This window comes from Cebus imitator, unplaced genomic scaffold (genome assembly GCF_001604975.1).
Source record: "Cebus imitator isolate Cc_AM_T3 unplaced genomic scaffold, Cebus_imitator-1.0 Scaffold128, whole genome shotgun sequence".
In the NCBI taxonomy this organism is placed as follows: Eukaryota; Metazoa; Chordata; class Mammalia; order Primates; family Cebidae; genus Cebus; species Cebus imitator.
Genome location: NW_016107443.1, coordinates 1,234,508 through 1,252,755, shown reverse-complemented (window position 1 = coordinate 1,252,755; position 18,248 = coordinate 1,234,508). Strand labels below are relative to the sequence as shown.

Genomic DNA, 18,248 nt, shown 5'->3' with positions numbered 1-18,248 from the left:
AAAAAAAAGTAGACAGGACAAATGCTTTAATATAAAGCTTTCATGAGGGGGGAGGGGAGAAGCTCCTAACTAAAAATACTGACATTAAGCTTGGTACCACTCATACCACCAGGTATTTTAATAAAATCAGAAGATATTAAAAGAATAAAATAACTAATATTAGAACTCAGAATGATACATTTATAATTTTATAAGCTAGAAAACTTCAGACATGATGAAATGGGTAAGAATGTTAAAAAGTTAAGAGTCTATATATTTATTTATTTATTTTTGAGACAGTGTCTTGATCTACTGCCCAGGCTGGAGAGGTACAATTTCAGCTCACTGCAATCTCTGCCTACTGGGTTCAAGCGTGTCTCCTGCCTCAGCCTCCCACAGGTATATAACACCAGGCCTGGCTAATTTTTTTTATTTTCAGTAGAGATGGGGTTTCACTATGTTGCCCAGGCTGGTCTCGAACTCCTGACCTCAAATGATCCATCCACCTCTGTCTCCCAAAGTGCTGGGATTACAGGTGTGAGCCACCACACCCAGCCAGAAGAGTCTTTAAATACAGTGTTGCACTGTTGGGAAAAACATTTTAATCCCAGTGACAGACTGGGCCTAGGCCCTGGGAATTTGATAAAAGTTTCTTGTGACAAGTTCTTTTGCACTTACGTGGGGCTTACAGATAGACTGCCCTAAGCCAAACTCCATGACACAGCATTCAGTCACTTGACATTGGTAAGGAACACTGCAGAAGAGTGGGGTTTGCTGGAATCACAAAAGCATGACTTTGGATGGAAAGGAGCCTCAGAAAGCATCTAGCGGAACTGGCAATACTATTTTGAAGGTTCTGTAACTTCTAGAGGTTAAAGAATTACATGCTTATGAAATAGCTATGTCCTTCCACAATAGCATCTGCAAATACACAACCTAGAAGCACGATAGAATATTCAGATTAATGGGCAGAAGTTTTTACCAATCAGAATGAAAGTGTAACAAAATGCCACAGGTGTGCTGAGAGTAAAAGTGCTTTCTGCCAATCCAGCAAATCTTTAAGGAAGGCATATTCATCATGACTGCGATCTCAGAATGTGAATGGGCATTACTGGAATAATGTCAATGCTGGTACAAGAGGAAATGAAGGCTTGAGACGCCAGTCCTAGGAGGAAGTAGGATTTTGCATGGTAAGAGGAGAATCTCTCTAGGATGAAACAGAGTAAGATGAAAGTGAGAAGGGGAGGATAATAAAAGGAAAGCTCAATGTTTACAGTTTGCATGTTGCACTGTTGGTTGCCAAAGACACAGGGAAGATGGGCCAAAGACCCTCTGCAGGGGCTTTTCAAGAGGCACTGGATAAACCAGAGCCCAGGTGGGGATAGAGGAATGATCGGGTTATTTTCAAATTGAGGCTGAGGCAAGATGGTGAGGCTAAGATCCAGGCAGAGAAAGTTCCCAGAGGCCAAAAGAAAAAATAAATAAATTACCCTTGAACTGGTGGATGAAAACTAGGAGTGAAGTGTTTGTATCACCAAAGACAGAGAGAAGGAAGTCAGAGAGAAAAAACAAAATAAGGGAGAAGCTATGCAGAAACATACATACCCAATTAATTAACAGAGAAAGGGAATGGAGAAAAGGCTGAGAGAGATTCAGAGACAGATGGAAATAGGCTGGATGGTACAAAGGCACTTGAAAAGCTGTGTTGTATAAAGGAATGGAGAATGAGTTATACACTGACAGCTAGAACTGAGCCATACGGGTAAGCACGTATTTGGTCATTTCCCTCATCTGTGCATTCTGGCCCCTGTGATTTCACCTGGAAAACAGCAGCTTCATGCTGAGTGGGGTAAAGAGGAGCAGTGGAGAAGAAGGGTAAGTTCTTTCTTATCAATTCTTCTTTCTCATCAATCTCAGAGAAAGAAGCTTTGAGAAGGACTACTCATCCAGTCATGTGGCACATTCTCCAGGGCAGCAGTTGGGACCAAAACAGTATGGGAGGAGGGCAATCAGACAAGGAGTAAGCAGGCACACAGGCATGGGATTATAACGTTATCTAACATGACAGCTATTTCCATAAGGGGCCAAGAGGAGACACAATTCTAAAGACTCACCTAAAGAAAGGAAGGAATTAAAATTCAATGAATCAGTCAACAACATTCAGTGAATACTTTATACACGTCAGGCCCTGTGTTAGGTGTTGAAGAAACAGAGAAAAATAAAAGAACGAATCTGACCTCAATCAAGCTGTTCACAGACTCTTGTGGGGGGAGGGGAACAGGTTTGACAGCTAGGGGAAGGTGAGGGGGGAACATCACGGTTGGTCAGGCTTATGGGACCTTTATCATAATCCCTCTGAGAGCAGCATGGAAGGTGAGCTGAAGAAGTGAGAAGCACTCCTCTGTGACACTTTCCTTGCCACCTCCCCTCCCCTGGCAATGCGATGAGCATGGTTAGCTAATGTGTGAAAAGAGAGAGTCAGTGAATAATTCTATAAGAGTAATTCTGCAAGCTATGATGACAAGCACTAATGGATACCAATATATTCATAACCTCATGAGAAAAATAAGGCTGGGATTATACAAGTTATGGCAATTCTTCATTTAACAAGTGGGATTTCTTTCTTTTTTTGAGATGGATTTTCGCTCTTGTTGCCCAAGCTGGAGTGCAATAGTGCGATCTCGGCTCACCTCAACCTCCGCCTCCTGGGTTCAGGCGATTTTCCTGCCTCAGCCTCCCAAGTAGCTGGGATTACAGGCATGTGCCACTATGCCAGGCTAATTTTTGATTTTTAGTAGAGATGGGGTTTCTCCATGTTGGTCAGGCTGGTCTGGAACTCCCGACCTCAGGTGATCCGCCCACCTCAGCCTCCCAAAGTGCTGGGATTACAGGCGTGAGCCACCATGCCTGGCCAACTAGTGGGATTTCTAAGTAATTTGGTTTACTCTTTAAACATCAATTTTTAACCCAAATGGCAGCAGTCTTTCTAAACATATTTATACATTTTGTCTTTTAAAGCAAAGTGAAGTTGCCTGTTTTATAAACACACACTCCATGGAGATCTATGATATGTGTGATTTTCCCACCTGGTTCTCTCCATAGCTATTGCTTGGATCCTTTTCCCTCTGCATACTGTAGTGTTACCTTGAACTATTTCTTGCTCTGACATCGTCAGTGCCACCTGCTAGAATTGGACATAAATGAAGAACAGACTCCAAATGAGGGTGGGGATGTTATCCTATTAGTAAAGATGATGAATCCTATTACATTAACTCTATTTTTCTTGTTCTGAGATATTTTGGTTATCTCTTGATTCTTAAGTGGGTTCTACATTATTGAGATAGCCAGAACAACAGCTCTGGATATTATACTACAATATCTATTTTTTGCTTTAAAATATAACACAGTAGCTTGACTTTTCCATTGTAAGAAAGGGGGGATACTGTACAAATATTCTCTTCCCAAAGTAAATCTTAAGTACTACTATTAAGGAAAAACAGACCGAACTTAGGTAAGAGATAATTTAGGAATGGCAATTTACGGTCAGGCACAGTGGCTCATGCCTTTAATCTCAGGACTTTGGAAGGCCAAGGCAGGCAGATCGATTTAACTCAGGAGTTGGAGTCCAGCCTGGGCAGCATAGCTAGACTCCACGTTTACAAAAAATACAAAAATTGGCCAGGCATGGTAGAGTGTGCACCCACAGTCTGAGCTACTCAGGAGGCTGAGGTGGGAGGACGGCTTGAGCCCAGGAAGTGGAGGTTGTAGTGAGCCCAGATTGCACCACTGCACTCCAGACTGGGAAACAGAGCCAGACCCTATCTCTACCCCCTTGCAACAAAGAATAGCAATTCACTATATTACCAAAACAAGGTTCTTTCATGTTTTTTGTAAGTTACCAAATGTGCATTTCTCTCAAATATGAAGACCTGATGAACCAATTCAAGAGCTTGTTCAAGAAAATAATCAAGATGAGTCAAGTTTAATGACAGACTAAGTGAGATGCGATGCAGGAAGGAAATATGTCATAGCAGCATTATCATGAGGAGTAACAAACAAAAGAACAGAGCCAGTTCATCGCTGGGAATTCTGGAACTCTCAAGTCTCATAACAGCAATACTAGAGTAAGGATGACCTGATGAAGACTCAACTAAAGTTCAATATCCCAACTGAGCCTCTCATTCTTTTTTAAAACAACTCTTTTCAGGTTTCTATACATATCCACGCATAAAACAAGACAAACTGATTATCAAAAGACAGAAATAATACATTACTAACACTGTCTATCCAAATTTGGATTTAATTTTGATCTCACCTACCTAATTTTCACAGGACTAAGATAATCTGTAACTGATATTCTTTTAAATAATCACCACTTCATTATATAATAACCAAGAGAACACAATTCCTTCTATATTTCTGTATTCTTGTCATTTAGACAATTTTGTCATGACTTGTCAAAGCCACACCAGAAAATGGTCAACCCTGGCAAGTAAAGAAGTTGTACCTCTATTCTTACGTTAGTTCACAATAGAGCTTAAAACAGTCACATGGAGAAAGAACACCAAAGTTTATCATCAAAGTGGAGGGGGAACACCTGATGCTGAAGTTAGATGCCATAACAATAGTAACTGTAGTCACTAACATTAACAAACACTTAGGAGCCAGGCACTGTTCTAGGTGCTTTTAATGTATTTACCTCATTTAATTATCACATGAACCCTATGAGGGAGGTGCCATTCTTAGCCCTATTTTTTCACACATGAGGAAACCAAGGGACAGATAGACACAATCCCCTGACTGATAGGCAAGTTGCTATCAATCAAGATATCCTATTTCCAGAGTCTAAATTCTTAGTCACAAATGTTAAGACTGTCATTTTATAAATAGGCAATGGATGTAAATTGTGCTTACACACAAAAGTGTTATTTACAGCTTTTAAAAAGTCATTTTTATTATTGTTTTAATAATTAAGTAATTTTCACTATAGGACACAAAAACACTGAAACCTTGATGTAACTCTGCCAAAAGGTTCCAAATTGTGACATCACACGGAGTCAGGAGTACTGACATAAGGCCCTTCTGTTACTTCTGGCAACAAACACCAGAGAGGGACTCTCGGACAGACTGGTCTTATTCCAAATTCAGTGTATTACAGTGATGTCCCATTTTATGATCTTAGTAGAAAACTTAGTAAAGTTCTGCGAAGTACACGTAAACTCTTCACATACAGATCCTGGGCAGTCTTTCAGGATAGTTGAGAAGAAGTAGTCTACATTATTATTACTTCTTTAAAAGTCCTTACTCCCCAGACAGATTTGCTAATGGAACTTAGTAACACTGTATTTCTTTCCCTAAATATTTATTAGATATGACACAAGAAAGATAAATGAGGAAGAAAAGTTGCCACATCATTTGTGCCTTTCACTACTATTATGCTTTTATGGTAGCATAAAGGACTGTTTCCCTATTTCTTTTTAACCTGAATGACTTGGAGTCCATTTAAGTTTGAACCCTGGCTCCCTCCTCCGTGTTACTGGCTGTCCAGCACCGGGCCAGTTCCTCGACTTTTCCAAGCTCCAGTGTCCTCGCCTCTAGCACGGGAGCACAGCGTGACTGTGAGAACTGACTGAGACAATGTACATCATCAAGTGCTAAGCAAAGTGTACCTGGTTCAATGTCAACAAAAGGAGACTGCAAAAGTCATCATTCACATCAGAAGAACACAATGGAAAGCATATCAGGTATTCAGGAGATTTTTTTTGTCTCTTACGTAATATTTAATATAAATGCCAAACTCGAAAAAAGTTACCAATAATGAAAAATCACATTTTCCTTATTCAATAATTTATCTAGAGAAAAAAGGCCTAGCAGGAGAAAGAACACTAAAAAGTTCATCCAGAATTTATTTGAACTCTCAAATCTACAATTATAAAAGGGAAGAGTAAAAACAAACAAAATGCTCACCATGGATCGAATGCTGGTTGTCTTTTTGAGTGGTTGGTTCCAGAACTGCTCTCTGATGGTAGGGAAGAAACTCTGGTGGACACATTATTTTCGTGGAAAGAATTGTCCGGACGTGGAGATGGCACTGAATAAAGAAAAAGTAAGTCACTGATGGAGTTTTTTTTTTTTGAGACAGGGTCTCGCTCTGTCACCCAGGCTGGAGTGCAGTGGCGCAATCTCAGCTCAGTGCAGCCTTGACCTCCCAGGCTCAAGCAATCCTCCTGCCTGAGCCTCCCAAAGTGATGGGATTACAGACATGAACCACCACACACGGCTGATGTACTCTTTTGGTCAAAGCAGTTTTCACATTATCCTATTGCATTTTCTCTAACACAAATAAAAAACAAACAAACATAAAAATCCTCATCTACCCTTCACATAACTTTTGTGTTTTCTGAGGGTGAAGGCATTCCAGGGAACCTTCTCCCTCAACCACTGCTTATGACACTAACTTGCAAGGGGATAGCTGACACCAGGTAATATGTACTGAAAACAGAAACTTGACCTGCCAGATGATAAAGTGAAGAACATTATAGGATATGTTCTTTCTCTCCTCTCTCTCTCTCTCTCTCTTTAATAAGAGACTGTTACCCACGCTGGAGTGCAGTGGCACGATCATGGTTCACTGCAAACTCCACCTCCCAGGCTCAGGTGATCCTCCCACCTTAGCCTCCTGGGTAGCTGGGACCACAGGTGCACACCACCACATCCAGCTAATTTTTTGTAGAGACAAGGTTTCACCATATTGCCCAGGCTGGTCTCGAACTCTTGAGCTCAAGTGATCTGCTCACTTCGGCCTCCCAAAGTGCTGGGATTTACAGACGTGAACCACTGCACCCGGCCAGGATATTTTCAAGTATGAATCTCATAGCCCCTACCACCATCCCCTGCACCGTTCTGGCATTCTTTGAAGTTAAAGCTTTCTTATTATAGATCAACAACGTAAAATCTATTCTTAGTTTGAAGTAATTCACATGTGTGCTGAAACAGACAAACTACAGTTTAAGCCTTGACACTTGGGAGGTAGTATCGCTCATGTTTTTAAACTAAATTATACAGAAATTCAGCTAGTTCTACAAAAATATTATTTTTCTCTAAATTCTAAAGAACAGAAAGTTAAAACACAATGTACGTGAGTAAATACTTTTCTGCTTTTGGGTGGAATAGTTGTTAACTTTTTCTGTCAATTTCTAAGAATGGTTATAATAAAAATATACTGTAAATTTCACCACAAAAGGAATATACAGACTGTATACCAAGATAAATGACACCATTTCACTTATCTCTTGACCAGTAGAATGAAAACAGGAAGCATTCTGGAAACATCTGTCATTTCAATGATACCACTAAATCTCCCTCTAGAACTTAGTAGTATCATTGAAATGACAGGTGTCTCCAGATGCTTCATCTAGTTAAATATTTTTCTTCTATATCTGAAATTTTTAAAATTAAAAATTCCACCTGCCAAGCTCTCATCACCCTCTCTACTGAGGTAGACCTATGAAGTATTTCTCTGAATTAACCCATTTATTTTTTTTGCAATCAAAATAAAACCACGTTTCCAGAAGTAAAAGACTAATTAATTTAAATCTCCATTAGCATTTTATATTAATGCTATTCTCCACACATCTATAGAAGTAACATGCCTATGGTACATTTTAGAGGTAACGTTTTTGGTGATAGAAGAAAAGGCTTTTGCATGTGTATGCTATGATGTTTTAATTAACTTAAATCTGAATTTAAAAATTTAGTCCTATAAAATTCTAAAGTGTAATCATGATATCAGAAAAAAATGCATTAAAAGGCATATTCAATCAATGCCTTATGCTTTTCCAAAGGTGGGGCTGGAAGGGAAGGAACAGAGTAGCCTAATCATGAAATATACACTTAGTCCTAAATAACACTTCTATGCATTTATTTAGCTGGATTTCTAATTAAAATGACTAAGCAGTTCTCCATATCCCAGCCCCAAATCCTGGCCCTTTCCAACTATCCTCCTAAAACAACAGAAATAGTGGGAAGTCAGGCAACATGGGCTTAGGAGGCCTTAGAAAGCTGTGGTGACTCTTGAAGGCTTTGCAGGCCTCCTGACCCCAGGCCTTGCTCGTGGCCCTGTGGGCTTGCTGTCCATTTTCTCCACCAGGGTGTTGGAATGCCAAAGGGCTTTACAATCTATTATTGCAGAGTTACTAAAAGGGATTTGTCTTTCAATGTCTCCTAAGTTCATACAACCCCAAAAGCATCTGTTTTAGTTGTCTGTTAAATAGCAAAGTACATTTTAGGCTGTGCAAGTACGCTTGACATTTTTCTTTATTTCGACAAATATTTATGAAACTATGCCAGGCAATGTACTAGTCAATAAGAATAAAAAGAAGAGAAGATGAAGAGAACTGAGTGTCTCTGAGGGGCTCACAACCTCATAAGAGAGAACTGCAGACAAAGAATCAGTGCAACGTGGTCAGTGTTCCATCAGAGTTACAGACAAGGTACCACAGACAAAACAGAGAAGAAAATGTTTCACTCCATCTGGAACAAACTGTAGGAAGACATTATACTGAAGAGGATCTTAAAGACAGGGACAGAAACAAGCTGTTCCAGCAGGAGGAAGAGCACATTTCAGGCCAGAGGAGAGCACAGCCTGTGCAGACCCATAGGCTGGGTATCAGAGAGACCTGGGGGTGGGGGAGAAAGTGGCTGGAGAGGATAGTAAGGGCCAGACCATGGGAAGTCTGGAATGACATCCTAGAGAATTCAGAGTTTGTCCTGATGCCAGTGGGAAGCCAGCAAAGGACTTTCAACAGGTGAGCAACAGGGGATTAGGGGATGGGTAGGGTGGGGTGGGCAATGGGATGCCTTACTCTATTTTTCCCCCCTTGTAACACTTAGTATCTTTTACTGCTCTATATAATTATTATGTTTACTGTTTATCCCTCCTCCCGAGGATGATGTGAGTTCTGTGATGGTGGAGATCTTTGGCTGTCTTGTTCACTGACAAGTTCTAAGCCAGAACAGTGCCAGACACACAGGTAACATCAATAAGTATGCTATAGGTTGATAGAACGAAATGAGTGGTATGGTCAGAACACAGCTTCAGAAGGATCACTCCAGTCACTATATTGATGGGTACCTTGGAGATAGGGAGACCAGTTAAGAGGCTACTCAAGGAGGCCAACTCAGAAGCCAGGAGGGCCTGACTTAGCAGGAGCAGAGGCAGGGAGAAATGCTAGAAGGCAACAGTGTAGGTGAGAAGGCTGCTGGCCTGAAGTCAGTGAAAGCAGTATGTACATAAAGCAAGAGAGGGAGGAGAGGGGAATCTGGTGAATGCTGGGGATGGGCTTACCTCTGTAAAAGCTACCAACTCTCCTTGGCATGGGATCATTATACAGATGTCTATTTTCTTTGGGGGCTGTGCCATCATCAGAGTGTGGGTCATGATATACTCCACCCTGAGACAGGAAAGAAATTTATAAAAGTTAAGCCACACATTGATGACAATATTGCCTATGCCTTTTTTCTTGAGACAGGGTCTCACTCTGTTGCCCAGGCTGTAGTGCAGTAGTGCAATCATGGCTTACTGTACCCTTGACTGCCCCAGTTCAAATAATCCTCCTGCCTCAGTCCCGAGTAGCTGGGACTATAGGTGCACACCGCTACACCCAGCTAATTTTTACAACTTTTTGTAGAGATGGGGTCTTGCTATGTTGCCCAGGCTGGTCTTGAACTCCTGGACCCAAGCAATCCTCCCACCTCGGCCTCCCAAAGTGCTGGGATTACATGTGTGAGCCACCTGGCCCAAATTTAGAACAGTGCCTAATCAATCTAGAATTGTGTAAAACTCAGAATTATGCCACAAGGAAAACTACTTACTTTTTAAGCCACTTCAACTTATTTGTGGGAGAGTGGATATTAATATATTTTAAAAGCTAGGCAGTTAATGATGTTGAACAAATAATGTTTACAGACATATTTTATTGTGACATACCTCAGACTTCTGGCGTGTATGGAAGGAAGAGGTGCCTTCTCTGGAGGTCTCTTTGACTGATGATCTTGCCACAGTCATCTCTGGAGGGAGCTGTTCTCCAGGCTGGAAGTAAAATTTAAAAGGATTTATAAAAGCATACTGTTCCTAGGGATGAAACTCATCACGGCCATTATTTGGTATGACTAGAACCATAACCAGCTAAAATAAAAAATGTTAGTTGGCTAAAATACAAATATAGTCCCATAAGAATGAATAATCTGATGAATGTAATATAAGGCAAATTTCACACAGATGGAAAGTAAAATTCTCATTAAAGTTAAGGCAAGCAGGGAACAAATTAGTCTGAAAATAGTTCAATTAATTATTAAAAACAAAAAAAAATTAACCTTCTAATATCTAGACAGTCATGGTTCTGAGCAGCCCTCTGATTAGGGATTCTATTAGTTTATCTGAAATTTCTCTAGATTTTCAGTCTGAGTTCTCCAAAATGAACTGTGCAGTTCCAAAAGTATTTTTCATGCAGGACTTATAAGGCAAAGTCAGATGAAAACAAGTGATTTTTGAATATATCAAGGAATAGAATAAGTCCTTTTAATAATTTTTGTGTTAAAATCCTCTAACTACTATAGTTTATGTGCTTAAATTCTTGTCTTAATCTCCTCTAGGATAACAGCACTTATGTTTCACGCATTTTCTGAAGCCAAATCATGACAGTGCTCATCTCCAAAGACATACCACTACCTACCTCTCTTAAAGAAGTGAGTCACAAGCTAAGAACACTACTTAGTCCACAATGGTGTTCACTGAGGGGGAAAAAATGTGGCATTTTCCATCATCAGAAAAAAAGATCAAGGAAGAAAATTACCAAGTCATTAGAAGGAGTTAGCTGCATTGCATCTGTATATTATGCACAGAAAAGGGCATTACCTTGAGCCTATGTGACATATCAAAAATATTTTATTTAAGATTTAAAATATGATTATGTTTTCTCCCTCTCATTCTCCAAATGGACTCTGAGGATTCTGGGCAGCAATTCAACCAACATAGCCTTCCTTCTATTTAATGAAAATGTCTCATTTGACTTTTACCACCTGTATTGTTTACAAAGGCCTCTACAAAAAGTATTTTAAGAAAACAAATTATTAACATCTAATATGAACTCAGTAAGAGTTTCTATGCTTTTGAAGGTGGTCCGATTCTTTGCATAGGAGTGATTCCTATGATTCATTCACAACTGAAGTTACTTTTCCAGCCTTTCTGGTACCTTTGTGCTTTTAAACTGGTACTTTCTTGTAGCTGGGCACTGTACCTCCTGAACTGGCCTTCACAGTCAGGAACAGATCTGTGCTTAGCCCACAGTAACTGTTTATAATTTGCTTATGATCACCATGTTCACAAAAATCCTTTTCCTGGAATTCTCAGAGAGCAATTACTTTTTCTAAGTTAAAAAGCTATTTGTTTTTGTGATTTCTTCTCCATTTTGTACCATGCTTAATGCTAGCACACTTTACCTAATTTTCCCTTCCATCTCTCCTCTACAGGAAGCTGTCAGGAGATCTTTCTAGGTTCTGGATGTTCTTTCTCCTGACAGTGTCTCCTCAGGGCTCCTGTGACCATTCCTCTGACTGCACTTCCAGCCTCTACAAATGGGCACCTCCTGTCTTCTCCTTTCACCTGGATACCAGACCATATTTTTAGCCTCTTAGAGCACACTTCTGCTTAGAGGCCACTTCAAACTCAACATGTCAGCAAGACACAGTGGCAAGCGGCTGACCTCAGCACCTGGAGCCTGCCTCATAATTCCAGCTCCATCCTGAACTAGTTGGGTAAACTTGGAGCAACTCACCTAACTTCTCTGAGCTTTGACATGCTCGTCTGTGAAATAAAGGGGTTGAATTAGGTGACTTCCAAATTATTCTCTTCCACTCCAAAAAGGAGGTCCTAGAAAAGAAACCATGAAGTCTTCCTTTTTCCTATATCCAATCCTTCAAAAATCACAAATTCTGTTGTTTCTACTTCTGAGGAGTAGAAGATCCACTCTGTTTGAACTGGCACTGACTTAGTCCCAAGTCAGTATACTCTCCTCACCTCATGCTTGAATTATTGCAAAAGCCACTCCAAATCTTGCACGTTTCACTCCAGCAAAGTGGAACAAGTCGTAATCCCCAAAGCACACCATGCTATGTAACATCTGTTACCTTCCTTCTCCTTCCAATGCTCTTTTCTTCCCTCTTTCCTAAGGTCGCTGTCACTTTCTTCCCAACCTTCCTGGAAGTCTCTACTCAGGTACCACCTGTTCTAGGAGCTCCCACAACTCACAACTTGGACTGTCCCGCTCCCCTGGCACACAGCATACCTCTAGTGCAGTAGCCAGAATGTAAGCTCGCAGTAGCGGAACAACCTGTTGACAAGTGTCCCCTGCCAGCCCACACACTAAGAGGACAGGGACCCTATTCTTTTCATCTTTCTAGCTAGAGCTTTTCACGGTGCCTAGCTCAGCACATGCCTGAAGATATCTTCACTCTTCAGCCTATTCAAAGCTTGTCTATACATCCTAGCCCAGAGCAAGACCTTCAGTTGCCTGTAAAGCCGTTTCTAACTGCACCTGTTCATAATAACCTCACTCTATTCTCAATTCCTATTTATAGCCGTATTGACTTAGGTCTTACTTATTTCATTGTTATCATGTATCATTTAATCCTCCTCAAGAACAGGTAAGTTTCTCAAGTGCAAGAGCTCTCTCAGACTCTTTTGAGTGCCTGGGAACGTCTAGCACAGAAAAGGTGTTCAATGTCCAAATATCAGCCCCTGCAATCACAGAAGCAGCAGGAATAACTAAAATTTGTCAGATACTTACTTTGTGCCAGGCACTGGGCACAGTGCTTTATAAATGAAATCATGAAAACGTTATTTTTAAAACATGCTTTATTGTAAGAATGCTACTTCTTTTAAGCAGGTTAGGTCAGCTCTAGAGTCTGATGATAAGATGGAGGAGGTATTATGCTAAAAATACTGTTTTAAGATTTAAAAACAATCCAAAAAACTGAAAATTAACATCCTGGCATGACGTTAAATTTATCTATAGTTCCGGACAAATTTAAAACTTTTAAATTCAGTTAAAATATTGAGTAAGGTACTAGCAAAAGGTTTTGATTTAAGCAAATGTCATTTGGAGAGATCAGAGAAAATACCCATGAATTCACACTGTATTTTAAGCAAAACTAAAACCTAACCCATACAGCTGATGAATTCTGTAATAAATCAAAGTAAGATTCTCTCAACAAAATATGCCAGAAAGGAACATTCAAGAAAAAAACTAGATTGCTAAAAACAAACTTTTGACTTCTCTTGAATACTCAACAGTTGATCTAAGTAGATTTAAAACAAAACAAAACAAAACAAAACAGAGATTAGGCCAAGTATTGCTTCCCTAAATGCATCCTATCAAGAAAAGCACAACCTCCTGTAGTAAGGAAAATTGTAGACAGACCCTCGTTACATCCCTTGTAACACCTTCCCCTGAAGGGCCACCAGATCTGGTCAAGGTGCTCAACTGTACCTGGGGTGACAAGAGTTGCAGACTGTTGGCTCTAGCTGCCATCCCTTGCCCTATGCTCAAGCTTCCATCCAAGCCTTTGGCTCTCACTTTGTCACGGGTCACATACATAGAATGCCTATGAGGACGCTGCTGGGAAGAAAAGGGGCTGGTATAGCCCAGTCCATAAGAAAAAGATTCGTGAGGTGCAGACAGCGAATGGGAATGGCTACTGTCCATGTGCTCGGGCAGCTTCAATTCCTCCATTGTCTTGGAATGTCTGGTTGTGGTTCGACGTGAGTCCAGCGTTCCTTCATTTCGGTTATTTCTCCCTGAAGGGCTGAGTAAAGTTCTTGTGTCGCTGTGTCTGGTGGGGGTCGGGCTGGTGGGAGAATTCAAGTCTAAGCAGCTAGATGGGAAGTACCTACTGCTACTGGGCTCCGTAATTTGGGCCCTGGCTTCAGAAAGGTTACTCACAGACTTGGAGTCACTCAGTGCCCCATGGCTTTTGGCCTTGGTCCTGTAGGAGGGACTCCTAGAGGACTGGGGAATGGTGTCGATATAGCTATGCCGACTCTGCTTTTCATTGGGCTGCAGTGTCCCAGCTTTGCTCTGAGAGCTTTCCATGAATGAGTGGCGGTTCTGCTGAGATCTGCTGTTCGACTTGAGGTACTTTGTCCCTGGGCCTTCTGAAGGCTTTGGGTCAATGTTAAAATCAAACTCTGTTTTTGACTTGGCTTCTTTTGGGCTAAGAAGGTGTGGTATGTTGTTGTTGGTGAGATCTTTGCTGGTAGACCCAGGCTGGCTGCTTGCTTGGTAGGTTTTGGTATGCATTGGGCTAAGACTAGCTCCGGCAAGGTTTCCATTTAGGAAGCTTTCATTGGCAGGGAGACCTTCGTCAGCCCGGGGCAGGCCTACACTCAGATTCTGGATGTCTTTGCTGTTAGATCTGTGGTGAGACTGCAAAGCAGTACTTTTGCCGGCTTGGTTTCTATGTTAAAAACAAAAGAAGTTTATCAGTTTCCCTCAATAGCTGACACACAAAAAGTATTGTTAAAAAGAACAAATACTTAAAACACCTGGAAGACTAAAAACATTAATTCTCTCAAGCATGTGCCTACCAATAACAAGTAACCTATCAATAGCAATTAAGTTTCTTAGACCAATTCACTCTGTAACAAAGCACTGGCCTTGATGAAATTATCCTGGCACTGCTAAATGATCAGCTAACTTGCTGTCAAAACAGTTTCTAAATGATAATCTGGTAAAATATGCTCTCACTATGTTGGTACTCATATGGTGTTTGTGATAGAATGACTGCTAAGAAGAGAGCTGAGCTATAAACTCTGTAACTCTTTTGTCTGCTTGAATGTCAGAAGACAACATTTAGACTTAAAGGTTACTATGTTTCTTGAACTTCATTTTTATTTGTAAAACTTGTAGCCTACCTCAGAGATACATACAGCACACACACACAGACACCAATGTCTCTCTTGCCTGCATAATCAAAGAATGAGAATTCTGGCAATGTACTCAATAAAATAAAATGACACTCTAAAAAGAAATGTAAACTGTCCAGTGAGGTTTGTTGGAAAACATGATGATCAATGTTTATGTCTTGGAGAAGTGGCAATTACTCGGGGCTCTTCAGACATCTCCTTGTATAGTAAACAGGAATCCTGTACTATACCGGATTACAGAGAGCTGAAAGAGTTCATTTCTCTCCAAAAGACACAATTATTTTCTTTTTTATTTAACACTTCATTATCCTAGACCGACTGAGCCCTCCTATAGGACTTAAAGCTTCATTTCACACTTGGTTTAAAATCCAAATATAAATCCAGAGGAAAATCTTGTCCTCTATTTGAAAGCTGAAACTGATGCCATAGCAAGATCAGTTTGTTCTACTGTAACTATTGAAAGGACATAATTGTAGCTTGGGACAGACTAGAATGTTTAAAAATGAATAATGATTTACACAATTCTGGTTTTACTATACATTTAGAAAATTTTGCTGCAAATACTGCTATTGCTACAGATGGTTTGATTTGGGAGAGTTTTGTTCCCATGAGACACTAATTGGAAGTCACTTTTTTTGTTGTTCACGTAGAATGGTAGTCTGTAAAACTCTGCCTTCCAATTTTCCCCAGGAGAACTTGCATGCTCAGCCATCAAATAACATAAGGACCCTTTTCCTAGTCTACCTTTCATTCAGTAATCTCTGCCAGAATGCTACCTGAGAGTGTCAAAAATCTGATATCGAGCAAGCCTGTGACAGTGTGGGTGGCGGGGGGGGGGCTCATCTCTTAAATGTCCTCACTAATCTCTTCCAGTTGGGTTATTAGAATTGCAGCATTAAATAAAAGAATACCTAAATATGAGCACCAAATGGCAAAGCCCAGATCTAGAAAGAAATTACAAAGAAAGAAATACTAAGTTTCACTTTCTGCTAAATGATGTTAAGAGTCTATCCCCAGATCAATAAAGTCCCTGTATCCTAAAGGCATCAGGTTTTAAACCATTGAGTTGTTTGCCAACTTATATCTTGGTAACTGAAATATCTCAGTGACTTTTCAAACCTAAATAGTGATAGACCGTCTCACCCACAAATAGATCTAAGCGTGTTGGTTATTCTTCATTTGCCCAACCTCCAATCCATCCTCCACCCCATCAGCCCAGCCCTGGGTCTCAGGAATCCAATGCTGCAGATTGTCACCCACGCTTCCTAGCCAGTTAGCTTCTGGCTGGGCTTAGCAGTGGAAGGCATCACAAGACAAGAGGAGAGAGGGGCTGGGAGATGTCTTCCCTGCTCCTTTCCTGCAGGCATCTGCACCCTGACTCAGATCATGGCTGTGTCCTTCTAGATGACAGCTTCTAAAGAGTGGCTCCTCCTGCCCAGCTCCAGCTCTCCCTGGACTATCAGAACCCTATTTTGTCCCCATTCCCCTTCAAGCCTAGAGACAGTAATCGCAGACAGATAACATGTGCAGATACTGGGAAATGTCCTCAGATCACGAAGACCAAAAAGGGACAGAGAACAGCAAAGGCAGTTGCTTGAGCCTTTGGAATACTTAGAAACACTGTTAGCAATGTTGAGCAGAAACGTACATGTGGATCTTAGAAGAACATATTCAGAGCAATGTAAGAGACAATTCTAACATGTAAAGAGAGGTTATCCAGTTAAGGTAGAAACTGTCAAAGCTTTAGGTTTTCCATAAGTGTACAAAGAGCTTAAACTGTCATTCTGAGTGTTTGTGTCTCAGGATTAGTTGGAAACCACTGAGCTTTGCACCTAATTCCTACATAGAAAGGGTGTCATACTGTCTTCACATTGGAGCTCTGCCAAAATGCAACAATAAAATACAGCTTTGAAAATTCCATAGATCTCTTTGACACACAACTGTAAAGAATCTGTGCTAAATTGCCAACTAGTTTAAAAAATTTTACATATAAACTCAAATGGTTGCAGATGGAAGGATGGATAATGATTTAAAGTAAGTTTTAAAAGCAAATGTCAAAGGTGCAAAGCTCCATTTTGACGGAGAAGGCTGGCGCAGGACCGGGAGAGTGGCAGTGTGGGGCAGCTGACGCACCATCACATCATGTCCATGGTGAGCAGAACCTCAGGAGAGCCTGAGGGAGACAGGCAGGCGCTAAGTAACACAAGAGTCCACTGCCTCTCTTAGAGAGAAAGAATTTAGAAGACAAGGTACGCAACAGTGCGTGTATCTCCGGAGACAAGACACGGGAGTTTTTACGTGGCAACTAATGTGATATGGTGCTGTGAGCATCTCTAAAATGGTCCTGAGAAGTCTTAGGGAGCCACCGTTTGTATTGAGATTCAAGCTAGAATTAACGTCTCTAACAAAAAAAGCTTCCATGGAATAAGTATGGACCATAGACAAGTGTGGAGCAAAAGCGCTCAGATGCATGTAAAATGTGGTAAGATCATTCCTAGAAAAAGCATTTAGGACTTTTTCTTTAATATATTCAATACAGTGTCAAGACCTGAAAATGAATTCTTCCAGAGATTTTAAATTAATTTCTATTCTCCTTTATTTCAAAAGGGGACTTGGGAGGACTCCTCAAGGACCCATACAAATCTTATCTTCTGTATCTGCTGAAAACATCATCTTCAAACACATCTTCCTTAACAGATCCCTAAACAGGTTCCCGAGGAGAGCCTCAGGTCCCCACTGGTTAACTCCAAGAACTCTCTCAAATGAGTCACTAGAAGACAAACACACAGCCTCTTCACAGTATGGGTTACAACAGTAATTACTATAATGCAAATCAAAAACATATTATCAGTCTACTGAACTGTATATCATTGTGATAATGTTTTTGTTGTAAACTAAAGGAGCTAAGAGACAATTAAGGTAGAATGGAGATAAAAGCACCTGAACTGACAGTAACCCTAAAGAAGACACAGGACTAATTCGCACCTCCTAAATGCAAAGGAACAACCAAATGATGATGACTATTTTTTGACTTAGTGTCCGAAAATTTCATGGCAACAAACACAACCAGCTAATATAAGTTGTGAGGAGAAACAAGCTGAAACCAGTCATTTTCAAGAAAAGTAAACAGCTCTAAAACACAATTACACTATCACAGTTAAGCAGAGCAAACATACAATAAATGGTCATCGTCAATCTATGGATGCTCTCCCAGACCTAAATAGTACCACATGCCTGTGGTCCCAGCTACTGGGGCTGAGGTGGGAAGATCAATTGAGCCTAGAAG

At 40.6% G+C, this 18,248-nt stretch overlaps 1 protein-coding gene across 3 annotated transcripts in view; it reads right to left on the bottom strand.

Moving 5' to 3' along the window:
* CDKL5 (cyclin dependent kinase like 5) overlaps positions 1-18,248 on the bottom strand; it is a 213,136-nt gene that overhangs the window by 35,226 nt on the left and 159,662 nt on the right. For all 3 annotated transcript variants that reach the window (XM_037742797.1, XM_017540632.2, XM_037742796.1), the window contains exons 12-15: positions 13,527-14,493; positions 9,968-10,069; positions 9,326-9,431; positions 5,947-6,070 (exon numbers count right to left, since the gene is read on the bottom strand). In XM_037742797.1, coding sequence (XP_037598725.1) covers positions 5,947-6,070; positions 9,326-9,431; positions 9,968-10,069; positions 13,527-14,493 — 1,299 coding nt within the window. The remainder of the gene's footprint in view (positions 1-5,946; positions 6,071-9,325; positions 9,432-9,967; positions 10,070-13,526; positions 14,494-18,248) is intronic.